The following is a 27,417-nucleotide window of genomic DNA, read 5'->3' on the forward strand; positions in this document are numbered from 1 at the left end:
TGGAGCGAATGATGGGATGAATGTTTGCCACCCTGCTCACCACTACCTGCCTCTAAGTGGTGACTCCATCACCTCTCGCATCTGCTAACTCATTAATACAGCCACCGGCAGGAAAAAGCCCTCACCTGCTGAACTGTGCAGGTCCGCATGTATTCACACACGACTGATGTGCAGCCGAGTTTCTGAAGGTGCGGCCTGTGTGTATTGTCACACAAGAACAGTGTGTTGTTATTCAATAATCCTGCTTTTCAAACATCATCCCACTTTCTGCCAAAGAGTGCTGAGTAAAAACACTCAAGAATCCAGCTTGTATCAGACCGGAGCCAAGCAGAACTGGAAGAGAGAGGCGGTCTATTTAAAGGACTTAAGAGTGCCGTCCAGATGCTGAACTTTGTGGAATTCCATTTATTCCCAGTACTCAATGTCCTGGCCAATGATATCTGAGTAACATCCGGTGAGCTGGGGAAATCCTGGGACTCAGTGCTGGCAGTGCTGCCAGGATCAGGCCTGCTGCCATGAACCTTGATGTCAGATAGCAGAAATGAAATGCTGCCTCTCAGGCCTGAGACCATTACAACAGACCGGATCAATATTCACTTTATCTTTACTGTTTCAGCAGTGCTTTACTGGGGATTACGTGGGCTGTGTGTTGTCAGATTTTCACTGATATATTATACACCATCATGTCACAACTGTCCAGTGCTGTGGAGTTTATTTTTGAGATGGATGAAAAAAAAAAACAATTGGGATCTACTGTGTAGTATGTACTTGTGAAGCCAAAGCTTTTTTAAGCAATTTATGCATACCTTTATTGTAAAGGAATAGGCCAGTGGCTAATGCTATATTACTTATATCCAAGTCACCACTGCATTATCTAAAGAACAGACTAAGCCTATTCGGTACAAAAGACAGCACATGGTGAGAAAGGTTGTATGGATATGTGGACACAGTGAAAAATTACTGTGGGGTTTAAGAGTGTGGTAATAGTGAAGAAAAACATTTCCCCCTCCTGACACCATAATGGGTTTTAAATGGCCAAAGATTCATTTAAAGGTAGATTTTATGGTAAATGGCTAAATCCAGTCTCATTATAGTCTTATTTTCACATCTTAGTCAGCATGGTAGACATTGTTTGAAAAGCCAAAACGAAATGGTAAGACAGATTTTCCATTTTATCCCTACAGCTCAAAACAGTTGAGATTAAAATAAACATAACGTTTGTGCTGAAGGTTCTGAGGTTCCACTTGGCATTGTGGATGAATTTTTCCTGACCACTTTTAAGTGTGGAAAAATAAGACAAGGATCTTTAATTCAGTGTATCCCTTTGTTTTATATACAGTTCAATATTTTCGATGAAAAGACAATTGTACATTTGCACAACTGTGCATTTGTACAATTATGGACCCCAAACAGGAAACACGATGTGAAAACAGACAGAAAGGAGGAGACATATGTGCTTTTCAGAGGGAAAAACAAGCCGACTGCCTGCAGCACAGAAAGTAAAAGGATAATATACATATAATGTTCTTTCCTCCTGGCACACAGGAGGCTCTATATACAGACATGTCTCTCTTTGAGGTCAGTGACCAACATCCCACAGTTCCCACAAAGAACCCCACCTTAACAACCTCTTTTATATACATTTGTGTTATTATACTGTACAAATTACACAGCGCTCTAAATAACCTGCAGGCTGTCCAGTGCTGGAGCTCGCCTGGTGCTTCTGAGATCAACCAGGTGTGACAAAAGCGTCTCTCAGGACAACAAGGTCTGAACCTGCTGAGGGGATCTGGGCACCAGATTCTCTGGGTCTTTGTAGGCATTAGCTGGGCTGGTCAGTGCTGTGTAAACCTCTCCATAGGCTCTGCACACCAGCTCTGTTGACTGTCGGAAAATCTGCTCCCTGCACAAACAGATGAAACCCTTCAGATTTTAATACACACACAACAAAGTAACAACAGTGAACGGGCCTTTTAAATACCAGCATTTTGAGCCTTAATCAGACAAGCAGAGCAATACTGTAATTAGTCACCAGTGAAGAGCTGAAATAATTCAGCCATGAGTAAGAATTTGTCCTAATTACTTTTTTTTGTTCAGTGACCATTGTGTGCCCCTGCTGAGTAAAAACAAAGAGTGTCAGTTTGTGGTGCACACTGCCATCTATGGATACATATTACAGCATTAATGCACAAGCATCAGGTGTCAGCCTCAGCAGCACATGACGATTTAGCAAGATGACACAACTGCTTTCCCTTTAATCAACCAACCACCTTTCAACCACCTTAAACATGTAAAGTGGGCATCTGATTCTATGGGTTTCTGGATCCCGTTCCACAGAAGTTTTAATTACGCAATCACGGTGCATCTTTGTTTTTCATTTGGATTTTCGTTGTTTTCTTTTACAGCTGCAACCCTTTGTCAGACAAAAGACAACATCTGAAGAAGTCACTTGGTGCTCTAAACCCTTAATCCATTAAAATAAATAAATAAAAAAATTTAACAAATGAAAAATCACATTCTATTATAGTTGCAGCTCTATTTTCTTTGTTGAATTTTTTTAACGTTTTGTCATAAAGAACTACCATAAAGTTAAGAAAAGGATATAATGCGACTGTTTCTTGCAGTGTCATACGAATGGAGGATGCAACAGTCGGACCAGAAGATCCCAGTGAGAGGACTCAACGACACAGTGGGAGCGCCTCGGCCGTATCCCACTCAGGCTCTTGAGATCCATATTTTTAATTGGCCCACAGAGAACACAGAACCACAGTGCTGTGTATAACACCTTACTCCACACCAAGTGCACTAACACAAAATGTGAAACAAAGGGAGTCTAAGAGTAGGTTCCCATTATTTGTGTTCTCCAGGAGTGTTTTCAGAGTGCTGGCGGGTGTTTTTGTGTATTTAGGTGAGCAGAGAAGCAGACGTGAGAGATGGTGGGAGAGAGAGAAAAAGACAAAGAGGAGGAATGATTTCAGGGAATGAGTGTGAGTGAGAAATGGACCAGAAGCTAATTAATGGCGTCCTGCCCATCAGTCCTCCCATGTCCATTAATAGGGAACATTAACCTGAGGTACAGAGTGCTCCTCAAGCCTGCTGCACTTCCCAGTAAACGTGACTCATAGAAAGAGCCCTCCAATGTAGCAGCTGGATTGAGCTAAAAGCATGTGCATTTTCTGATCAGTAAGACAAATACAGGCGGTCCTGCCGCCCGCTCTCTCAATGTGTTGGTGGCTTTAGCAATTTAGCATCCAAACTCACTGTGCATTTAGTCGAGTGTTTTGTTTGGAATGCAGTAATGATCATATTACATCTGGGAAACTAATGACTGTTCAACATTATTCGGTCAACGCTCCCGTTCTATTTTTAATCACTCTAAATATGGCCTTTACCCTGTTGAAACACCATGCGATGTGGTAAACATTTAACTTGAAGCCTGAGTATTGCATATACGCTATACTTTCCCCGAACAGAGAGAGAGAGAGCTACTTTCGCCATTAGGGAGAAGAACTCACTTGATGGCTGCACTGAGCAGGAAGTTGAGCTGTGGCATCACAAGGGTGTCAGGTGACGACAGGTACCGATCAAACTGGACCTGAGGGCGTGATAAGTCAAAGAAGCATCTTTGCAGCAAGTAAGTGACAGTTTATTGTTCCCTGCGGGAAAATTTGCTTTATTAATGCATGTGGTGTAACTCACCATTGCTGCTTTCACAGAAGAGCTGTCCATGCTGGGGAGGAGGGACAGAGGACCCTGACAGAGAAGTGAATGTCAACTTAGAATCTACCTGAAGGTCCCAGTGTTCACTCTTTCCTAGCCTCAATTAAACAAACGAGGTGATCTAAGATCTGTATCATGATGTCACATTTTACTTAATAAATACATGACACTTCCTTTCTTGTAAAGTAAATTGAAGTCAGTAAGAGAGTAAGAGATTCATGATGCTTGTGATTTGGTGACTTTGGTTTATAAATCAGCATAAATTAAAAGAACTGACAGGATTTACTGGGGAAAAAAAATAATATAATTGAACTTTTTTCAATAACTGAGCTTGGACACGTGAGCTTTGACTTGTGAACAAGAGAAATTCCCTCCCTCAATCTTGATGTTAACTAGACAGAGTAAATACGTGACTGACTTTGTGAACACAACAGCAGGTACCTTTAAGGCAATTAGCTGACACTGATTATCCAGAATGACAACATTAAGTCAAGCTTAAGCGTCTAAATTGCCAACATTAAAAGCTGCAAACAGAAGGCAGTGCAAGGGTCAAAGCAACTTTGCAGTGCCTGGAGTGATTTTATAGGGATATGGGCACATTAACAAACACACTATGAGCCTACAAACTCATCTGCTAGCTGCTAGCCAGTGAACAGCATTGTTTTAATCACTGTTTTCTCGTTTCTGACTTGTTCATCTGATGTATCACAGAAAATTACAGGGATAAAATGTTATGCGGATAGTGAAAGTAAACCTGAAAAGCCTAAAATAAACTTGGGGATCCTTGTCAGTCGCTGACATCTGGGATGCTGTTGAGTGTAGACAGCCAGACTTAATCTTTTCACGCAGAAGACTATTTAAGGAAAACCCAAGACAGACCACCCGAGGAGAGAAGTAGTCTGCAGGAGAATGACGGTTCTTGATTGAGCTTTGAATTGAGCTGCAGCAGCAGCAGGGTGTGGTTTGTCCTGACATGACCCGGGGTTTCAGGACTCACATGCTAAACCACAACTATGGGTCTCAGTCAGCCCAGTGGCAAAGTGTGTTACAAAGAGAGAGGAAGGCTGCAGGGCATCAGCACAGGACACTTCTGCACAAGCTAATATATTCTAATAGAACATAATATGATCTGCCTCCCTCTGTCCTTTTCTCATCTGAAAATCTGACAGAAATGCTATTATGCCCTAATAAAGAAATTAGTCATGTGGTAACCATAGCAATAGCCATTGTAAAGCCCAAATAGGTAGTGCAAACAATAGTCTCAGGGCCTGTATGATATATAAAGAGGGCAATTATGGGGTCTAACAGGAGAGATGTGAGGATAAAATGCACAGTTCTGTAACTTCACGAGTGAGTGAATGTGAAAGTGTGGTTAAATGTGCCATGTGAGACCTGTTCAGCACTGTGCTGCTGGACACAGCTGTAGATATAACTCAGGCCGGCTCTGGTCAGCACGTAGGACGCCTGCTCGTTGATCAGAGTGTCAAGGTGAGCCTCGATCTAGAAAATGTGGGAGAGAGCGGCTTAAAATCCGGTCCAAGCCTGCATTGTGAGCCAATGGTACTTGTGGTTAATGGAGAATCACTGCGCTATTGATAATGAAACTTCCACAGGAGCTCTTGTGGTGCTCAATTACAAAAGACGTGCTAAAAATAGAGGAATAGATGGCGCATTTGAGCATGAACAACAATACATGATGCGCACCCTTCTATGAAACAGCAAATTAAATCTTTTTAATAAAAGATTTGGGCCCTGTGGGTTTTAATGAAAAGAAAAAGAACAATTAACTGTTTTTAATGAACAATACCCCTGTGCACAGACAATGTGATGACTGTAAGCTGAACATTCATGTTGGATAACAATAGTGTTTCATGATTCAGTTTGTCTTCTCCCACTAAGGTGTTGTGTGTTATTACTAGATTTTTGCAATTAAGGCAAACCTGGAACTCAAGCATCTCAAGCCTCTTGTCAGTGAACTCAAAGAGTGCCAGTGTTGTCTTCATGACATACAGCGAGTTGACCATGTAGGTAGCCATGTCAGCTGTGCCGAGGTTACTGGCTGACACAGTGCACAACTGTAGGAGAGGATCCAAGATGCAAGAGAGCACCTGGGAGAGACAAAGTGAGACAGAGCCTTAAGAGATGAGTGAACAGCAGTGGCTTTTAAGAGCAGGCGATAAAACAAAAATGAACACATTTATAGTTTTAACAGAAACGGTAACGGACCATCCTTTCTCTCAATCTGATCATATTGTGGAAATGTGTGTTTACCTGAGCAAAGTCAGCCTGGCGGGCATCCAGAGGTACGACTGAGGAGTCATGGGAGGCTAGCACCTCCCTGAGGAGGGACAGCGTCTGAGTGAGAGAGGCTGTAGGTCCAAGGTCTGCAGGTGGCAGCTCCACCTGCTCAGGCAGTCAGGGTCATAAGAAGACAAGGCATTGGAGATGGAGCAAAATAGCACAGTTATTCTTGCAGAGATTAGTAGTCTGTGGGCTGCAATCTTCACAAAGACAAACGGTCCTCATAACATTATCAACGCCTTAAACATCTCCAATGAGCAGCATGATAGGACTGAATATACAACTGCTTCCTGCTGCTACTCTGAGCCTCAGCTTGTTCAGAGTCAGTAGAGCTTTTTAATGAAGAGGGTTTTGATTTCATTGGCTTCTGGATATACAACACAGAACTGAGCCCGGCCACCTTTGTCCACCTAATAGAACAAATTATGAGAAGGCTGTGTTCCTGGCATTAGCTGGAATTGACACCAAAACCCTGAGGGCCTCCAATTTGATTAACACCGAGCTACAGGGATAATTCTTGTAACTGCTATTGATCAGTAAACAGCAAGCATGTAATGTGGAAGAGCTCCTGCTCGTGCTGAGGTATATTTGGATGCCAATTTAACTAAACGGTAACAAGTCTGGTGTTTTTTGGCAGCTAGCGCCATTTCGATGCTGTGGCCAGCAGGCCGAAACTGTTTACAAGCATAAGTGCTTCAGAAATAGCCTTGTTGTCTTTGAGGGTTTAGATGCAGAGCTGAAATACACAGTGTGTGTCCACAGGGTGCAATACTGAACTTCTGCACTGTCATTTAAGCGTTTTTATGAAAGAACATTGCGAACCTTCTCTATTTTAAAAACAATGCTTCCTCTTCGATCTCTTTCCCTAGGTGATGGCGTATTGTTTGCAGTCACTTACTTTGACGTGATCTTTCATTGTTTATGTGGATTTTATTAGGGACACTCAGCTCAGGTCTGATTTATTCTCATTTTTGTTTGTCAAGGATTTAAAGAATTTTCTACTGAATCACTTTGTCTGAATAAGACAGATAAGAAGGACAACTAAATGTTTACACATAAATTATAAACCAACTCTAAATAAATTGCACGAGCAAATGGCACCAGGTGGACAGCAGAGAAGGGACAAGAGCAATACTGAGGAATAAAAATCCTCACACTGTACCTTGTCCATGAGTCTGCTTGCATGAAGGCTCAGGCTGTTGAAAAACATATTTTTGCTGAGGACGTGCATTTCCTCAATGGTGATAAGCAAGGAGGCCACACTGGTCCCAATAATAGAGCTAGAAAAAGATCGACGAGGCTAGTCAACAAGGCTGCATATAGAGATTATTTAGATAATCAATTTTTCAATGAATCAACCACTCAAATCATTGTGAATTATTGTTACCCCATGAGCTAAAATACCTGATGGTGTGGTGGTAAAACTTAAGCAGGTTGGACAGTTTGTAAAGTAGGACAGCACCTGGCTCAGCAACAATAACCTGTTCTATCCGAACCTGTGAGACAGATCCAAAGAACATGACAGGCCTCAGTATACACGAAACAAAGCTGTTCAGTGTTTATGTTTTTTTTTTTTTTTTTTTTACTTCTTAAACTAATTTGGTTGCTCACTTTCAGCGGCCTGCACACTCCTTCAGTGATGTGTCCAACCACTTCCTGCATGTTGTCCTCCACACCTGACATAAGGAGAAACACACACAAACAAACAGTCAGGACTATTTTACACCAACTGTTTTGAGAATATCATTTATTTTTAGTTTAGGCAGGTGGCAGCAATGCCATCATTCACTGCACATTTTATCAGGAGTAAGAAGATAGTAAAAATTTACTACAGAAAACTACTACAAGGGAGATGAATGATGACATCTGAGAGTCTGGTTATATCTTAGATAACAAAATGCCCCAGGGGCAAACCCTGGTTTCAAATGATGCCCCTACTGAGCTGTCTTAATTCTTAACTGCTCTGAGAACCGAAGAAGTTAAATTAAGGAAACAAGCACAGGATTACTCCATCGGCCTGAACTAAATGTACTAGAATTGGATTTGTTCACGCTCTCCAATTGTTGCCAAGTGAATGAGGTTATCCAAACTCATTCCAATAAACAAAGACTTGTGAGTCCATGTGATATTTGTTTACATGCCCTGGTTCACCTAAAATACACCAAATCAAAAGATGCAACAAAGCAAACATTTTGAATAAGGGTAAGATTAAAAAAAAGAAGAAGAAAAAAACAAGGAGAAAAAAAACTATAGGTGCAATCACACTATTTGCAATTTAATGCATGGAATGAACTGCAGACGATGGAGCCTTGCACACTGTGTAATTAGCATTTAGGAAGCATCATACCTTGCAGAGTGACTTGTTTCAGCAGAGCTTCTAGATGCTCTTTCTCTGAAGCAGTGGCTTGGTGCAACCAGGCCAGCATGTCCCCAACATACCTGAAAGAGCGACAAAACAGTCCGTACTAAACACTACGCCGCTGTGGGGCCAACCCGAGGGCTAATCTTACCATTCCATGACCACAGCTACACTGAGGCATGGGTCATCGTGTTTCACTCCCCTCGCACACAAACACACACGCAGCTTTTGGTGTTACATAACGGTGGAAAACAGCAAGGTTAAACTTGAATTATTATGTGTAAGCCTGAGTGTGTGTGTTTGTGAGTGTGTGAGTGAGGACATAGGGAGGTGAGAAAGAACTTGATGTTCTCAGAACTGCTGATGCCTCCTGTAAAGTGGAGGTGATTTTGTGTTCCACACATGGCTGGATGGAAAATCTCCCATTTGGCTCCCGGGCATAGGAGGAAGAGGAAAGAGAATGTGGTCCAACAGGAAACACAGACTCACACTCAGGCACTCCTTGACAAAACAGACATGTAACATGATCTTGAATTGAGTTTTCGAATGTAATACTCTCAGGAGTATGAAATTAAATCTGACTGATTTATGGTTTGGGGATCGTGACAATCATGACATCAAATATGATCATTACAATCATACAACAGATGTGAAGTAGAACACTCTGATGTATCTATTGGAGGGATAGTAATGTTTTTGAGGAATTTAACAATATTTCCTGTAAAATGCAGAGTTACACAAATCCAATAATAATTGCAAAACTGTCTGGAACTACTTTTTACAAAATATATATACAGTATTTGTACTCATCAGCTCTAATTGTAGGCACATGCAAACAGGAAGCAAGTTGAAAGTTTGATATAATCTAATTTTTTTGTTAAAAGTGAAACTAATGATTCTATAAATAGATAAATTACTACTTGTTAAGTTTGACAAGCCATTTGTCTTTTGAAATGCATAAATGTAGATGTTCCTATTTTTAAGTGGGGATTCTCTTTGATTTTGCAGACATTCATTAATTGAGCTACACTACACTGAACTCATTATTCAGCATACCCTCAAACTTAATGGAAAAACATAAAAGAAGCAACCATGAATTTCTCCAGCTCTGGCTATGTTTATTACATTAAGCAATGTCAATATTCAGCTCTGAGGTATGATTTAAGAAAGGAAATGTCACATTATAACAGAACTGATTACCTCATGGGGTCATGTGAATGCATCTCTATGGGGCGGGGAGTTCCTCCTGGCCCACCACGGGTGAGGGCGTCGATGAAGCCTCGTACCACCGCACACCTGCGCGCAGTCCCAAACTCATCCAGAGTGTACCTGACCAAACAGGGGAGAAAGAAGGCAACATTCAACCTCATGTGAAAAGATGGCAGTCACAGTGTTTTTGTGCAAACTGTGTGTCGGAGGTCAGTCCCTGTCATACATCAACAATGAAGGGTGCTTTTCCAAAAGGAAAGAGTTTGAGGTTGTTTTGATTACTTGGCGGTGGCAGGCTCTGTGACAGACTAAACAGAAGATAGTGCTGAATTAAGATTCCAGGAATGCTGGTCTCCACTCTCTCAGCCTAAACATCCCCAGCCAGCAAATGACCTTGGACACTTTCTGGGCACAGAGACAGGTGCATTTCCGAGAATGCAGACTGACAGAAGGAGGGTTTGCCATGAAAACACATTTTGGGGTAACGTGTGAAACGCTCCACTGTTATTTTGTTTTGTTAAGTTAAACTCACAGTAAGCTTCAGGAAATCTGGGAGTCCATTGCAATTCTTTGTTCTACATGTGCACAAATAAAAAAACATTTTTATTTCTTCTCTTCATTATATGTTTTATATTTCAGACTGTGCTTACCTTAAAACGACTGTGAGTAAAGGGGATTAGTAGTACTTGATATGTACTTCAGGCATTTCAAAGTAATTAAAGACTTTCAATTCATGATAAATATACACCTACAAGCTGTGCTCCTTATACAGTATTTGCCAGAAACCTGCGGTCGCGGTTTGTTACAATACTGATTGTTGGGGATGTATTTTGACAGTGATTTTTTTGTGGATCTGTAATTTCTACTGATGGCTGGGTGGTGATGACATTTTCTGTAGCTTCAGGCTGTTTTCTGATGTTTTCTAATCAAGAACCTCTTTCTTTTCTTCATCTGAGACAAGAATCTCCTCAGCCTTAAACTCTCACAATTCACCTGCAAGTAACCACTGAAGACAGCAGCACAGTGAAATATAAAGCCTTATAACTGTCACTTCATTTTGAATTTAACAAGCATGTACTTCTGTATCAGTGAAGTGTAATGCCTGTAGCTTTTTACGGCCCATTTAAAAACATCCACTACTACACAAGTTGACTTCTACTTTTTGCTGTTAGTGCTCTTCGGAAAAATGTGAACACTGACTGACATGGACAGAAAGATAAATGAGGGGACAGACCATACAGTATTTTATGCAGATAAATAAGTTTCTGTTTGTGAGTGTGTGTTTATATGTTACTTGTAAAGGACAGGTCGGTCCTGTAAGGCCTCCATGGCTTGAGTCAGAACAGGGCTGATATCACACGTCTCTTGGGTCAGTCCCCTGCATTCATCTATGTGGAAAGACAGAAAACAGCATAGGAAATACAGTCAATGTAATGTGTATAGGAGTAGGACGTTCATCTAACTAGCAAAATAATAACTTTTTAGTAAGTATGTTTGTGTTACGCTCCATTCACTGTTACTAAATGTTTTTGACTGTTGGCAAGAAGCAGATCAAAGCACCAAGAACATTTTCAACCATATTTTCCTATGAGCTTTTCCTTAGAAAGTCACTTAACTTGTACTTCAGACAATACAAACAATGAACAGGTAGTGGCCAATCTTCCAGACAGTGGAGAAAATGGCTAAACACACTCCACTCTTGTTGGATCTTACTTAATGCTGGAAATACAAGAGCCTGTCCTCCCTAAACAATGTGCAGTAATATTTCTGTGAAAATGTAGTTCTTTCTCATAAACAACTGGCAAATGCATATAAAAAAAGACACTTGACTAAATAAATTAACTTTTACTACATGCAGAGAAAATACAAAACAACATCATAACTTACAACTTTCTCATTTCACCGATACCAAACTTTTGCTTGACAAATTTATGGAATTGGGTCTTTTGGCAAATCTAAATCACAGCAAAATAAGAGTCTATAGAGAAACTCATAATTTAGTAAATGCTCTATATTTTGCTCTTGTATAATTACACAAATGAGGTTTCTGTGATCTAAATGGTATATTTCCATTCTCATTTTCGATGACAAAACATTAACAATAACTTTGGTTTCCTGCATTCTTTTGACAAAACTCAGTCAGAGGTTATGAGTCACATGTGTTCTCAAATGACTCTTATACACGCAATTACTGGATATTCATGCCCACTTGAAAGTTTTGTATTTGGTTCTATCCAATGAAAAAAAAACACAACAAAAACAAATCATCCAACACTAGCAATCTATTGGGGACAAATGCGAGTAAACTTGACAAAATACGGTAGCTTAGTCAACCAAGTTCAGTGTGGAGGCCTTGCGCAAAGAAGGTCATAGTAAGTCAGTTTTATCTTTCAGTGTACTCGTGGTATTAACTCTGTGTACTGTACTCACTCTGAGCCCAGCGGTAGAGCTGCTCATATGATGTCTCCTGTAACACCGCCATCTGCTCCATGATCTCTAACCTGGAACAAGCACACAAACCACACATTACATACTCATGACCTACCAGACCTGGATGTTTTTTTTTCCTACTTGACTGTTTCACTTTTCTGGTTCAAAATAAACTCCATGAATTTAACAAGAAGAATAGAATCACCATGAAAGATACACGTTTTTTCTTTTTGTTCTATCAGAGCATGGGGAGCACAGAGGAAAACTACGTAGTCATATATGCACCTTACCCTGCAGTTTGCTGGTTGGTTCGCAGGAGAATTTTCACATCCTCATGGATGTGCTTCACTCGGCTGAGGGCTTTGAAGAAATCCTAGGAAATTGAATGGCACATAAATGAATATACTGGTGTACAGGAAGCAGGTATACAGAAGGCAACATATATTTTAGGCAAAAGATCAAAAATGCACTGTACCCCTCTTTACAAGATTTCATTCATTAGCATACATTATAATGGAAATTACCTCAGTAATGGCTGCATCCCGAGCCCCTCGCAGTGTGGCCATCTCCTCATGAGATAGCTGGAACTTGGCAAGGAATGCCTGAGCAACCTGAGCTCTCACCTCCAGGCGGTGACTGAGCAGAAAGATATAAATATAGTCATTTCTTTCACTAGTCATTATTGCCCATTAATTTTTTTTTTTTAATAAAGAATCGTTTTCTCATTATAATTCTTTGCCATTTAGTTTTTTTTTTTTTTTTTTCTCAGTTACCGTCAAGTCATCGTGATGTGATTTGACTGTCTTCAAAGCCCTCATGGACTTTTATCTCACAAAAGTGTCCAGATTTTTCCTTCTGTCTTTTATTATTGAGTTTTAATACTGTATGTTGTCATCCCCCTGTGTTTTCTTATTGTAACTTTTAAAAATAATGCATGTTGTCAATAATCTGATAAGCTGTAATGTTCGAGGTCCTACAGCAGATGGCAGTCATACTCCTTTCACACACATACAAACATACATATATCCACACACACACACACACCTTTGAGAGTGAGACAGCAGGGTGGGACACCGAAAAAAGATATCATGTGCAGCAGTCAGAAAATGAAGAGAAGAAGACAAGACAAACAAAAAGAATACAGAGCCGGATACTGGCCAGGCTTTGTCACTATCAATAACAGCAGAGTGATCACTATCGGTGTCACTATAAACGTCTCAGCACAATAGTGACCATGGCAACAGCCCCAGTCAAATGGGGAACTCTGTCATGGGATAGCAGAACAACAGCGAGTCCTCCCCCTGTCCCAATCCCTCCATCCAAACCGCCTCGTCTATATTCTCTCCCTCCATGTGAAGGCAAGGCAGGATCAGTAAATCACCAGGATGTTTTGGTGGAGGAGAAGAACCCAAGATTATCTAACCATTGTCTCTCACGCAGCTATTACCAGTGCTCAGTCAGCTGAAAGTAAAGTGCTGTAAATCTGTTACAGGATTCTATGATTTAGTATTTCTCTGCACAACTCACTGAGCCTCATGCACAGGACCTCGAGGCGTCTTTGCCCTTTACGTGTTTTGTAAAGTGAGTTTTTGTTGCAACACACAAAGAGGACAGCCTAGCTTGGGTAACTTACTTTAAACATTTACTTCACTACAGCAACCTCACTTCATCATCACAACAGTAAACAGTAACAATAATGACAACAACTTACATTTTTCATTCTTTAGAGACACAACACCCCTGCTTTCACCGAAAAAACACCTTCTGAGGTTCATTTCACTAGATTATGTAGTTAATGTAACAGAAGACAATTACTTTTTTTTTATTAGAGCTGCCTGTTACTGCTAAACCCTGAACATGTGTGTACAAAAACACACCGAACTTCAAAAACAGAGAGGTGAAAATTGAATGAGCTGATAGGATGAATTGCACTGATTGGAGAAAGAGAAAACACATCACACTACTGAGGGATAACAAATTAAAACAAGAGGCACTTGGGTACCTGATATCCCAACACAATTACAATGATATATAAAAAATAACAAGCTATGCTAATGAGGTTACTTAATTAAACTGAGTGATGCATAAATTAGATACTATTTTCATTTGAACATGCGTGTATTCACACAAATTAGATAGACAAATATCATTACGAAGTCTGTAAACTCTTGTAGAGGGACGAGCTACAGTTGTCTCAAGAAAGGAGATTTTATCAGTAATATGCAAATTTATGCAGCAAACTTGTCATGAGGCAGCTCGGCTGTCTCTGGGGTTTTCTCTTTTCTTTTCTCTGATGTGTAGGTGTGGGTGTGTGTCATTGGTGTGGGAGTGTTCCACAGGTGAGGATTCCAGGGTGGCTCCTCCTCACCTTCAGGCTGATTGCTCTCACCTGTGTGCAATCAGGACGCAATCAGTCCTACCTCCTGACTATAAGAAGCTCCGCTTTCCCATCTATCCTCGCCAGATCGTTCCGTCATTCTCCGTGAATCCTCTGGTTTCATCCCCTTCGTGCTCATCTGCCACCGCCCAGCTGACGCTGTTTCACCGCCCGGGAAATCACCTGCTCTCATTCATTCCTTTTTTGTCTTCACCTTTTTTTGAAATAAACTGTTTATCACTGCTCCCCTGTCTGCATTTGGGTCCTGGCCTGTATCTAAGACTTTCTTCACAGAACAATCTGGCCAGAGAAATGGACCCAGCGGCCATGGAGCAGCTTCCGCTGGCGCTTTCCAGCCAGGGCGTCCTCATTGGACACCACAGCCAGATTCTACAAGATCTCATGGAAAAACAACAAACCCTTGGACATCAACTCTCCCAGATAGCACACCAGGTCGAGTCCCTAGCTCTACAGATTCATCCTCAGTCTCCGTCTTCAACTCCAGCTGGCGCTTCCTCGCTCCCCGACAGCCCGGCTCCGGTAGATGTTCCGGTTCCCATGCCTGAACCATTCACCGGTGATCCCGATAAAAGTAAGGGTTTTCTTTTACAATGCCAGCAGTTCTTTTTGATGCAGCCTGTGGCATATCACACGGACCTGAGTAAGATTGCTTTCTTCGTCGGTCTGCTGAGGGAGAGAGCGCTAGTATGGGCTCAGGCTTTCCTGGGGGAAACAGGAGCGGCCAGGTATACCTTCTCACAGTTCTTAACAGAATTCAAATTGGTTTTTTGCCATCCCAATGCTCCCGCTAACGCCTCCAAGAGGCTTCTTACTCTCCGTCAGGATTCTCGGCCAGCTGCTGACTACGCCATCGAGTTCCGGACTCTGGCAGCGGAGGCGGGGTGGAACGAGGCGGCACTCCATGCCGGATTCATTTTTGGTTTGAATGAGGAATTGAAGGACGAATTAGCAGCGAGGGATGAACCTGACTCTCTTAACAAACTGGTTTCTCTAGTTATTCGCCTAGACTCCCGGCGCCGAGAGAGAAGACGCGAGCGAGCCTCTAATCCTCCTTCCCGAGCCAAACGGATACCCGTTCCTAGTCAGTCAACCAATATGGATCAACCTGTTTACACCTCTCCCTCTTCTCTGCTTCCTACCATCTCCTCTGAGGAACCCATGCAGCTGGGCCGATCTCGTCTCATTCCTGAAGAGTGACAGCGGCGTTTAAAGGCAGGTGAGTGCCTATACTGTGGAAAGTCCGGTCATGTGATCTCCTCTTGTCCCACTCGCCCAAACGCCGTAGCCCACCAGTACAAAGAGGGAGTCTGGTGGGCAACAACACCTCCGAGCAGAATCTCCCTAGACTTCTCTTCAACTAGACCACTCAATCCCCCTCTGTGCCTTGATCGATTCCGGGGCAGAACAAAACTTCTTGGACTCTGAGCTGGTTCGCCAGGCCGGTATTAAGGTTCATCCTATCCCCGGTTCCATCCCTGTCTGTGCCTTAAATGGTAAACAACTGGCCAAAATAACTCATCAGACCGAGCCACTTCACCTGATACTCTCAGGTAACCATCACGAACATGTGAGTTTCCCGGTTTTTTCTGCTCCCCTTACACCACTGGTCCTTGGTTTTCCCTGGCTCAAGCTCCATAACCCTCACATTGATTGGGCAGCGGGTAAAATAATAAACTGGTCGGTTCACTGTCATCAACATTGTCTTAACTCCCCCCACCCCCCTCAGGAAGTCTCCCTGTTCCTGCCACCATTCCACCTCCAGATCTTTCGTCCGTCCCCACTGAGTATCATGATCTCAGCGAAGTTTTCAGCAAAGCCAAAGCCCTGTCCCTTCCACCTCACAGACCCTGACTCACTCAGTGGCTCCACCATCTTCTCCAAACTGGAGAAGATGGTAGAGCTTGGCCATTCTTGGCCATTTCGAGTACCTAGTCATGCCATTTGGTTTAACGAATGCACCTGCAGTTTTCCAGGCCCTTGTTAATGATGTGCTGAGAGATTTTCTTAACCATTTTGTTTTTATATATTTGGATGACATTCTCATCTTCTCCAAGGATCCTTTCCAGCATCATCAGCATGTTCGCCTGGTCCTCCAGAGACTCTTGGAGAATCGTCTCTACGTCAAGGCTGAGAAGTGTGAGTTTCACACAGATACCATCTCCTTCCTGGGATTCATAATCAAGAGGGGCCAGGTACAAGCAGATCCCACCAAGGTGCAGGCTGTGTTGGAGTGGCCTGTCCCGTCTAGCCGGAAGCAATTACAGAGGTTTTTGGGGTTTGCTAACTTTTACCGTTGCTTTATACGGAACTACAGCACCATAGCAGCACCATTAACCAAACTAACATCTTCCTCCATCCCCTTCCAGTGGACGTCCGGGGCGGAGGAGGCATTCACGGAGCTCAAGAGGAGATTCACCTCCCCGCCTATCCTGATCCAACCCGATCCCATCCGCCAGTTCGTGGTAGAGGTGGATGCCTCTGATGTGGGGGTCGGGGCTGTTCTTTCTCAACGCTCTCCCACAGACCAGAAACTTCACCCATGTGCCTTTTTCTCCAGGCGTCTCTCCCCAGCTGAGCGCAACTATGATGTTGGCAACAGAGAACTCCTGGCAGTGAAGTTGGCATTGGAGGAGTGGAGACATTGGTTGGAAGGCGCCGAGCAGCCATTTGTGGTATGGACTGACCATAAAAACTTAGCATACCTACGGTCTAACTAAACTCTCGCCAGGCTAGATGGGCGCTATTCTTTGGTCGATTCAGGTTTACTATCACTTATCGACCTGGCTCTAAAAATATCAAACCCGATGCTCTGTCCCGCCAGTTTGACTCCGAAGCCAAACCTTCCACTCCTGACACCATTTTGCCAGCTTCCTGCGTCGTAGGAGCATTGACCTGGCCTTTCATGACTGAGTTGCGTGCCGCTCTGCTGGAGGAGCCTGACCCTGGAACTGGTCCTCCCGGCAAACTCTTTGTCCCACAGACTGTCCGATCCTCCGTCCTCCAGTGGTTCCATGATTCCAAACTTTTCTGTCATCCTGGTCTCAAAAGAACCCTCTCCGTCTCCGTAGTCACTTCTGGTGGCCCTCCATGGAAACAGACACTCGTGAATACATAGCCGCCTGCTCTGCCTGCTCCCAGAACAAGTCATCCCACCGGTCTTCTGCTGGCGAACTGCTCCCCTTGTCCATCCCTCAACATCCATGGTCCCAAATAGCTATAGACAAAGTCTATAGCTATTTGGGATTTACCTCCCTCCAACAGGTTACCTCCCTCCAACGGCCATACCACCATCCTCACAGTTGTAGATCGGTTCTCCAAATCTGCCCACTTCATCCCTCTACCCAAACTCCCCTCCGCCAGAGAAACTGCTGACACATTGATCTCCCACGTTTTCCGGTTCCACGGCATCCCTTCGGACATTGTTTCAGACAGGAGGCCCCAGTTCACATCACAAGTTTGGAAAGCCTTCTGCCGCTCCCTTGGTGCCACATCCAGTCTCACCTCCGGGTTTCACCCCCAGTCAAATGGCCAAACTGAACGTGCCAATCAGGATCTGGAAACTGCTCTTCGTTGTCTCTGCTCCCATCACCCCTCCACCTGGTCTACACACCTCCCCTGGATTGAGTACGCACATAACACCCTGGTTTCCTCTGCAAAAGGTATGTCACCCTTCCAATGCTCCTTAGGTTATCAGCCTCCCCTCTTCCCCGACGGTGAAAAAGACCTGGCAGTTCCATCAGTCCAGGCTCAGTATGACCGATGCCGGCGCATCTGGAAGGATGTTCGCAGAGCGCTACTCAAATCCACATCCATCTACAAACGCCAAGCTGACCGTCCCCGACCCCAGCTCCAGAATACATCCCTGGTCAAAAGGTTTGTTTATCCACAAAGGACATTCCACTCAAAGTAGACTCAAAAAAAAACTGTCTCCCAGATTGTTTGGGAGTGACTGTTTCTGTTCGTCTTAAACTCCCCAAATCTCTGCGCATCCATCCCACATTCCATGTTTCCCTGTTGAAGCCTGTCTCTTCCAGTCCTCTGAGCCCTCCAACTGCTCCCCCGCCACCCCCCCGCATGGTGGATAACTCGCCGGCCTTCACTGTTCACCGGTTGCTGGATGTCCACCGCAGGGGCCAGGGCCTGCAATATCTGGTGGACTGGGAAGGTTATGGTCTGGAGGAGCGTTCCTGGATATCTAAGTCCCTCATCCTGGACCCACACCTAATCAGGGACGTCCACGCTGCGCACCCTGACAAACTGGTTGGACCGCCTGGAGGCGGTCGTTGAGGGGTGGGTACTGTCATGAGGCAGTTCGGCTTTCTCTGGGGTTTTCTCTTTTCTTTTCTCTGATGTGTCGGTGTGGGTGTGTGTCATTGGTGTGGGAGTGTTCCACAGGCGAGGATTCTAGGGCGGCTCCTCCTCACCTTCAGGCTGATTGCTCTCACCTGTGTGCAATCAGGACGCAATCAGTCCTACCTCCTGACTATAAGAGGCTCCGCTTTCCCATCTATAATCGCCAGATCGTTCCATCATTCTCCGTGAATCCTCTGGTTTCATCCCCTTCGTGCTCATCCGCCACCGCCCAGCTGACGCTGTTTCACCGCCTGGGAAATCACCTGCTCTCATTCATTCCTTTTTTGTCTTCACCTTTTTTTGAAATAAACTGTTTATCACTGCTCCCCCGTCTGCATTTGGGTCCTGGCCTGTATCTAAGACTTTCTTCACAAAACTTTAACAAAAATCTAATTGGATCATCTGTTCTATGGAGAGAGACTGTGGAATTTCTATCATCAAAGGTTGTTGAGTTATTATCTTTAGAAGAGGAAGGAAAAAAGGCAGAAACACACACATGCACAATATTGAATCTTGGGGGGAAAAAGTTCCCACATACCATTTCGAAGGGACATAAAACTGATTGGCCACCCGATGGTCCTAATAGTCTTAAAGGCCTCAAACTGTATGACATATCACATTTAACATGCCACTGATGAAGCGTTTAAGCCCCAGTGGTATCAAATGAGGTCCTGGTCACTATTTATTAGACAAGTTGACTAGAATTGACACTGATGGTGTGTTCATGACCTCATAAGAGAAACTTCAAACTCTGGAGTCCAAAAGTTAAACCACTTGACCGGGAGTTATATAATTTATTCAACTTCTCATGTCAAAAACATGACCTTGTGAGTTTCATTTTAAGGCAGCAATTGTTCGCAATCCCTTAGTAATTAAAGTTTCTGTCTATGGACATGTTGACAAAGACACGGGAGCACCTGGCACCACTATTTCTCACATGGCAAACTGTCCAACGTATTCACCTCAAGAAGATAAGAAATACCCCCAATTTTTCATGTCCAGGCCAAGAGTGACAGACCTGTTCCTCCCTGATGTAAATGACAACAACGAGACAGGCTGCACATGCCTGTACAAAATGAAGACAGGGGGTTTGTTGGAGCTGCAGCAGCAGAGCAAAACAGAGCAAAGGAACGATGGAGCAGCAGGAACGTCGTCTACAGCACTGTCAGGACATGACACATTCTTCTCAAGACTGCAATTACCAAATTCCAGAGAGACAACATACTTCAGTGAGTATGGCAACCTCATACTATAAAGGCAAACATGTAGAGGCTCTGGGCTAGTGGTTCAAAGGAAAATAAACTCCTGGTGTAAGCTGTCAAGATGTAAGCTTTTCTTGATGAACTTCAAGTAAGTGCCAAGATAAACTAGAGACCATCTTGCGATGGCATTACTAAAACCAGCCCGCCAGTCAAAATGCTGATACTTCAACCGATGAGTACTCAGTACTCGTGGGTACTGAGTACACATTGCACTGGTGAAATGCTAACATGGTGACAAAGTCTGTCCACAAAAAGACAGACACATATATAAACACCTGCCAAAGTACTTAAAACCACCACTGTGATAGTTCCTGCTACAGTGGGTGTCTCCAGGACCACATTGATGACACACACATATACATAGAGACAGGTGAAAACAACACTAGTCACGCTGTTTCAGCTGGTAATTACATCCTGGTTTCATAATGTTACATGATGGGCTGAAGACAAGTCACAGTGTCAGCGATCTGTCTCTTTGTTTGTGTGTTGTCTGCATGTGTGCTCAGATTTCCCAACAAGACCCACTGTGCGATTTTGTCCGTTCAAGCACAGAAATCGTTAAAGCAATATAACACAGCACAGTCTCATAAACAGCTTTGTCAAACTGAAAACACTGAAATTACCAGTACCTACTTAATTACCTCACAGAGCCGAGTCAATAGTGCAGCACCAAGTGTAGAAAAACTGAGAGCTTGATCAGTGAACATCAACCAAGCTCGCTACTTATTATACAGTGTAAAAATAGCAGACTTAAACATTTGACCTCACTGAAGGGATTTACAGTACATCTTTCATTTTTTATTTTGAAAACTGGCTGTTGATTATACAGAACAAATGATAAGGAGATAACAGCTCTTTGTAACAAACAAATGTCCAACCCTCTCATAAGTTGTAAACCATGTGGGTCGATTATTCATTAGAACCTATTAGGGGCCATTTCAAAGACTTGCGTGGAAATTTGGCATTCACAATGCTGTTAGTTAGCCACGCACCAGTGATCACAGAGTGCAGTCGCAGCCAGTCACATCAGACAGCACAAAGGCGTACTCGCAGCCATACCCTCATTAACGGCCAGCTGAGTGTTAATAAGGCTCAAGTGTCATTTTACACAGGTTTGTCATTTACACTCTGATGTCTAGGATCATTCTCTCAAGGGTTTCAGAGCTCTTGATTGGTTAATGACCAACACAAAAGTCATACTGAAAACATTTGCTTCATTTTCAGGATAAATAGTCTGAATGTTAACACTGCACTTCATGCCTGACTATTCATCATAAGCTGTAGGATTTAATGTGTGAAATGAAGGGCAGTCACAAGTAAATCTTAGTTGTGGTTACTAAATTTATCTACATTGCACTTTGGAAAGCAGCCATGTAGGCCTAATGTAGCTGCCTGAGCAGCTCAGTAATACTGTAGCTGTAGAATTAAACAGTCCAATCCCTTCAGCTGCAGCTGTTCATGAGGTCAAAGTCCACAGAAACATCCGTTTGTGAGATGTCTCAACTTGTTCACCGTGATAACATGTCACGCTAATGCAAAGATCACACAGAGCAGGACAGGTGGGTAGTATTACACTTCATTATGGAACAACACACAACACCTATTCAATGCTCTTGCTGACAGAGGCTTTGAACAGCGCCAGCCCAAAACAAAAGAGCAGCACGTCTGAAATCCGGCGGACAATTACAGGTCGTCTGCTCTCTTTGGCTCGCCCCTTCAACCTTTGCTTCTGCACACTGTAAGCTAAACGCCTTTCCTTTCAGTTTCATTAAAGCTGACAAATGACACAGTGCCACTGGCAGATAACGTAGCAAACAGTTCAGGACAGGTCTACTCTGCCAGGTAAATACGCATCAGGAACCTGCAGAGCTTTGAAAATGACTCTACTCTCTCAGCAAAGCTGCCCTATAAGCACAAAATGTGAGATTATGCTGCAAATCTTAGCCTGACCATAAGAAGTGTCAACAGCAGACAAATAAAAACAAGAGACAGTGGCTTGTGGCTGCAGAGGATTGTGTGACCTGAAATAGATATGACCTAGAAGACTGGAATGGTGTGGTGCAGTGGGCTGACTAGTAGGTGGCTGAAGCAGGACAGCTTGAGTGCACACTTCCCCTGGCAGCTCATCTGAGACAAAATTGCTAAAGACAAGGTCAAAGCCCAGCGTGCAGACACTATCCCATCTGGGTGTGGGGTCATTGTGGTTCTGCGAATGAAAATGTCACACAGACGGACAGCAGGTCCCGATGGGACCACTATGCAAAGAAAAAGACAAGGCGGGAGGCCATTCAGAAGGGCATTCATGTAAAACCTCTGAGCACTTACCTTCAACAAGACAACGGCACAAAGCTATATGACTTTTATTAATTCATTGCCTGCACATGTTCACTGGTAGCTTTATCTCCACTGGTATCTTTCACTGCTCTCAGATTCGAAACACTTCAGTCTCACTGCCTCCCCTCCTATGTCACCTTTTTGTCAAGGAGGTCCTGAAGATGGACCAGCAGAGCATGGAATTGCTGTGGTACATCACAGCTGTCAGCAGTGTCTTTTGCCAGAAATCTACATTATCTTTGCCCGTGCCCCTGCCTCCATGTCAACTCGCATAGGTCACTGAGCACTGATGTCACAGCCGCCAGAAATGCTAATGAACGCCACACCCCAACCCCCAGCCATCAGTGAACAGGAGCGGGTGTTTTATTTTCATATCCCTGTCAACACTCTGCCAGCCAAATTCATAGATTAATGATACCTAGATTAAATTTAGTGGCAGGCTCTCGATCAAAAAAAAAAAAGAAGAAAGAAAAAAAAAAGGCATCCATCAGTATTCCAAGAGTTGTGAATGGGTGAGTCCCCAAGATACACTGACTCCACTCATGATTTTAAGTCATGGTGCGCTGTATATATTGGATCTGCATATCTGATGGCTCTTAATTTGTGCTGTCAGCAAATCTCAATGCACACACTCAAATATAAGAAAACCCTGATGAGTTGCCTTCCAGTTGTAATAATCTGGCCGTAATAAGATCAGGGAGTATTGCCGTGTCAACAGGAACCACTTTGATGTGTATCTTAGGTAAAACATCATAGGACATGACAAATAAAACAAACAAACTCCATTAAAGATGATTGCTGGCCCCCCTTATGCAAATAGACAACTGCAAGAGAAATATTCATCAACTACATGAATCATTCATCCATCTTCATCAAAAATAAAGATGTGCTTGCAGGCTCCTCCTGCCCTGCACCGAATCTCTCCAACTTCTGACACTAAAGAGAAGCAGCATTTCACAGGTTAGAAATCTATTCTTCAGTTAGCGTTTTAACTTGGTGGGTTATGTTGTTTTTAGTGCAAATATTTTATCAGTATCGGTATACCGTTTTTATCTCAAAGGCTTGGTTATGATGAAATGGAAAAATCTCCTTCGACTGACGAACAAGTGCTAACACATTCAGCCAGGCCTCATTTTCATAAAACAACATGAGTGCAATAAAAAGCTTATCACTTGCAAAGTGAACCATGCTGTTCCTGCCTTGTGCTTTGCTTGACATGATATTTGTCTGGGCACTTGCCTGAATAGAAAAAAGTATCATTTATCTGTGTAAATGAGACACCAGGCAGAGTAAAATGATGATATCAAGCTTTGGACTGACAAAGATGCCTATCAGCAACGTATGTGACATGTTTCAAAAATGACTTGTAGCTTCAGAACAGATAAGGGTAGAAATGGTGGTATGAAATTTTTCCAGATAATTCAGAATAAAGTCACCATTCTATCTCTGTGATCTCCCTGACATTCTGAAATGCCAGTTTAAAAGTTCAGGGTGGCACCCTTGTCATATGGTCTTATTTTACAGTTTGGTGACAATTTAGTTACAGTCAGACTGAGGAACAACTTTTTATAGCAACAGCAGATTATGGTTGCGTTGCCAGGAATTGGTGTTTTAATCTTAATGAGATTTCCTAACCTACTTGTTATGTTATGACTTGTCAGTCTTATTTCAAATGTACATGTGAAGTTTCAAGCTTAACATCCAGGCCCCACGTAAATACACACACACATTTTTAGATATTAGATTTAGATTTAACTCACTTTTCTCCTTGCAGCTTGTTGGTTTTTACTATGAGGTCTTGAGTTTGCTCCTTTGCAGCCTGTTGAGGAAAGGTTACTTTGTTTTGTAAAAGCTGGCTGGCAAACATAAAATTCTCAAGACATTTAAAAAAAATCTCCTAAATTAAGTGATAAACATCCCACATTTGATCCACACTAATGCTAATACGAAGACTACACAAATATACTCCCAAAAATACCCTCTACTGCTGTTTTGAATACTCTGCTAAAAAGCTCTCAGTGTACTTGGCTTTATTAAATAATTACATGTACAGGAGAATTCTCTAATGACGTGGAGATGATTACCATACCTTTAATCTGTTTGTCATTTCTTCACAACATGTGCTCATCGCCTGGACATCCTCATGAACACTTTCAAGCTCCTGTGGAAAATGTGAATTAATAGATAAAGCAGTCCTATTGTAATACGGCAAACCATGCTTTACACAACAATGTTTGTACTGGGATTGTTACAGCCATTTGATTTTGCAAATATCCTACACGCCACTCTCAAAAAACTTATACTAGCGTGGATCAGAGGGTGGATGTCACCAGAAAAGCACACTATCAGAGTTGCTGGTAGGAAATGTACACTTTAATGTTTTTTTTTTTTTTTTTTTGTTTTTTTAAACACCACAACCCTTTAGACTGTGCTGTTTCGTACATTATAATCAAGGGGGGAGTTGTAGGTTTCAGCAGTGAGGATCACTTCCGCGTTCAAAAAGCTGCAGTTCCTCGGCTGCCGCTGGGAGCTGGCTCCAGAAGTGAGCAATTCTCCATTGACCCTTATGTTTAAATAGTCAACTTTACAGCCTAAAAAGGCATATTTACCGCTGTGATTTTTTTGTACCACAACCATTTTAGTGTTATTTAGGCTTAAAATTCTTATATAAATTAGGGCGTGGTTACCTTTAGTGACAGACCCATAGACAGGCACTGGCAGTTAGCTCTTTGCTAAAGCATCGGCTGGGCTAGGCGGCTACATCCAGAGGCCTCCGGCTACCTCCAGCGGTTGACCGGGGCTGCAGTGTCCGTGTTTGTTTGCCAATGTTCGGAAAGGTTTTTGTGACAGTATAGCTTGTTGTAGTGTAGACCAGGAGTGTCCAAACTGTTCCACAAAGGGCCGTGTGGCTGCAGGTTTTTGTTCCAACTAAGCAGCAGCACACCTGACTTGACTCATTTAATCAACTGATCTCAGTCTTCAGACAGTTGATTGGTCAAACTGTGTGCTCTTCATTGGTTGGAACAAAAACCTGCAGCCACACGGCCCTTTGTGGAACAGTTTGGACACCCCTAGTGTACACTGTACTAACCGACCGTCGAAGGAGTCTGTTTTTTTTCGGTAAGTAAGTTTCTCACTAGTCTGCCTGGATGTTTGCACTAATTAGCATGTATTAGCATATTTTGCCGCTGGCTTATTACTTAATTGCCGATTTATGTTCGCTGCTGATACAGATAGAAGACCGGAGCAGCTAATGTTAGGAACGCTGTTGCGGTGTGTTCCGTGTTCTCAGAGTCCGTTTATTGCGGGAATACTCGGCTACAATTTTATTTCGTCTCATTTTTCTGTTTAAAAAGTCCGACATTGCATGGACAGAGCAGCTCCGTCAGTAAGCGGCTGCTGTTGTTTGCCTGCTGCTGTAAGTGGATAGTGGATGGAGGCAGCGGTGAAAGCCGGTAAATATTAAATATTGCTCCGAGCTAAGTGGCCGGGTTCTCGGCCGGCTGACCCCGGCTGACCCGTAGAGTACTCCCATTAAAATCCAAGATGGCGCAGCTCAAATGCCAATTGGTCACAAAACCGACTCCCCGAAACCAATGGGTGACGTCACGGGTGCTACGTCCATGTCTTATACAGTCTATGATTATAATCAGGAATTTAAAGATGCACCTTATGAATAGTCTATAAATGTTTTCCCACTCACCATGTTTCGTTTTTGTAATAAACTGGTAAACGGTAATAAACTGTATTTTCTGGCAAAGCTATGTCTTACCTCTTTAACTTCTTTAAATATCCGTGCAAACTCCTCATTGATTGCCAAGCTTCGTCTCTCTATGTCACCGCGAAGGTTTCTCCTGGTGCGCAAACTGTTTTCATTGAAGAACACCGACAGAGCCTTCAGAGCCTCCAGCATCTCCTGAAAGCACGAAAAGGACATTGTGATGTTGGTCAGTCTATAAAGCCCACATTTCTCATTTGTAGCATACGTTCCCTTAAATTAAACCACCCGTGTTTTAGCAGGGTAAACTGTTCCTGATGGGGGCTACAAATAAAAGTCGGCATCGGATCTACACAGTACACACTTAATCAACTGCATCAACCTGTTACCTGCTAATAACATTAACATTTTGTTCTAGTTGTCGTTACTGGGAGTTTGATTCTCCAGATGAAACACGGCCAGCATACAGATTTAGCTACGGCCAGCTAGCTAGCAAGAAGCTAACCTCTTCCACATTACCTTGTCATTGTCAAGCCTCGTCTCCAGTATCTTGTTAAGCTTCCTTGACAGCGGGTTATTAGGTTGAGAAGGCGCATTTGGATTCTGAATTGCAATCGAGCTATCAGTGGACATTTCTACTTTAATATCAGCCATTGTAGACAAACACGTCCACGTCAACTTTTCTGAAAGATGTTTTGGTCCGTCTGAAATCAACGTCCGGCCAGCGCGCTTACTGAAAGGGGAAGATACAACGTTCCGCTACAGCGTTATTTACGTCTGCTCAAATAAGTTGTTATTTTTATTATTATTATTTTTTTTTTTTTGTTGATAGGTACGGGGCCACCGATGACTGATCATGATGATGCTGACGACGATGATGATGGTAATGATATCTCACAAATATATTTTCTCATTGGTTTCCAGCTCATTCCTTTAGCCAACTGGAAAAACAGTAAACCAAACATTAAAATGATTTTATTCCTTTGAGTTAATATTTTACTATGAGTTCCTCTGAGTTTTCAATACCGCACATCGCCATGTTAATGGCTTTACAGGTCACATTCTCCACACAGAGCTCAGATATGCTCAAGTGGCTCATTTAATTATAGTTTATAAATTCGGCATATGTGTCAGATTAACTTTTATAAGATATAAGATAAGAGAGACGAATAACTTAATGAGATCTCCAGATTACAGCATTTACAGGCCAAACTGACTAATTTTTTACTACTTCTGTCTTCTCTCAGGAAAATATTTAAAACAGAGGGTGTGTGTGAGAGAGAGAGAGGGCAGAGAGCAATGCTGCGTTCACTTGCTGTTGGAAATATTCCTT

The 27,417-nt window shown here is 42.9% G+C and overlaps 1 protein-coding gene across 1 annotated transcript; it reads right to left on the bottom strand.

Annotated features, from left to right (window-relative positions):
* Positions 1 to 751: 751 nt before the first annotated feature.
* On the bottom strand, positions 752 to 26,777 carry cog6 (component of oligomeric golgi complex 6). Its single transcript, XM_041047084.1, has 19 exons — positions 26,604 to 26,777; positions 26,139 to 26,282; positions 24,456 to 24,527; positions 24,127 to 24,185; positions 12,544 to 12,655; positions 12,310 to 12,392; positions 12,020 to 12,090; positions 10,884 to 10,977; positions 9,581 to 9,709; positions 8,369 to 8,460; positions 7,633 to 7,697; positions 7,426 to 7,517; positions 7,184 to 7,301; positions 5,992 to 6,123; positions 5,661 to 5,828; positions 5,113 to 5,220; positions 3,700 to 3,753; positions 3,516 to 3,595; positions 752 to 1,903 (listed from the first exon to the last, which is right to left on the bottom strand). The coding sequence occupies exons 1-19, from the start codon at positions 26,736 to 26,738 to the stop codon at positions 1,756 to 1,758; spliced, it is 1,956 nt and encodes a 651-aa protein (XP_040903018.1). The 5' UTR covers positions 26,739 to 26,777; the 3' UTR covers positions 752 to 1,755.
* Between the last annotated feature and the right edge of the window lie 640 nt (positions 26,778 to 27,417).

The sequence above is a fragment of the Toxotes jaculatrix genome, chromosome 9 (assembly GCF_017976425.1).
Source record: "Toxotes jaculatrix isolate fToxJac2 chromosome 9, fToxJac2.pri, whole genome shotgun sequence".
NCBI classification, from domain to species: Eukaryota; Metazoa; Chordata; class Actinopteri; family Toxotidae; genus Toxotes; species Toxotes jaculatrix.

Excerpts from the sequence above, each read along its gene's own strand:
- cog6 (XM_041047084.1), bottom strand. The coding sequence starts at position 26,738 with ATGGCTGATATTAAAGTAGAAATGTCCACTGATAGCTCGATTGCAATT. Across the intron at positions 24,186-24,455 it reads AAATGACAAACAGATTAAAG|GCTGCAAAGGAGCAAACTCA; the intron begins GTATGGTAATCA and ends TTTCCTCAACAG. Across the intron at positions 3,754-5,112 it reads AGCAGCACAGTGCTGAACAG|GGTCCTCTGTCCCTCCTCCC; the intron begins GTCTCACATGGC and ends CTTCTCTGTCAG.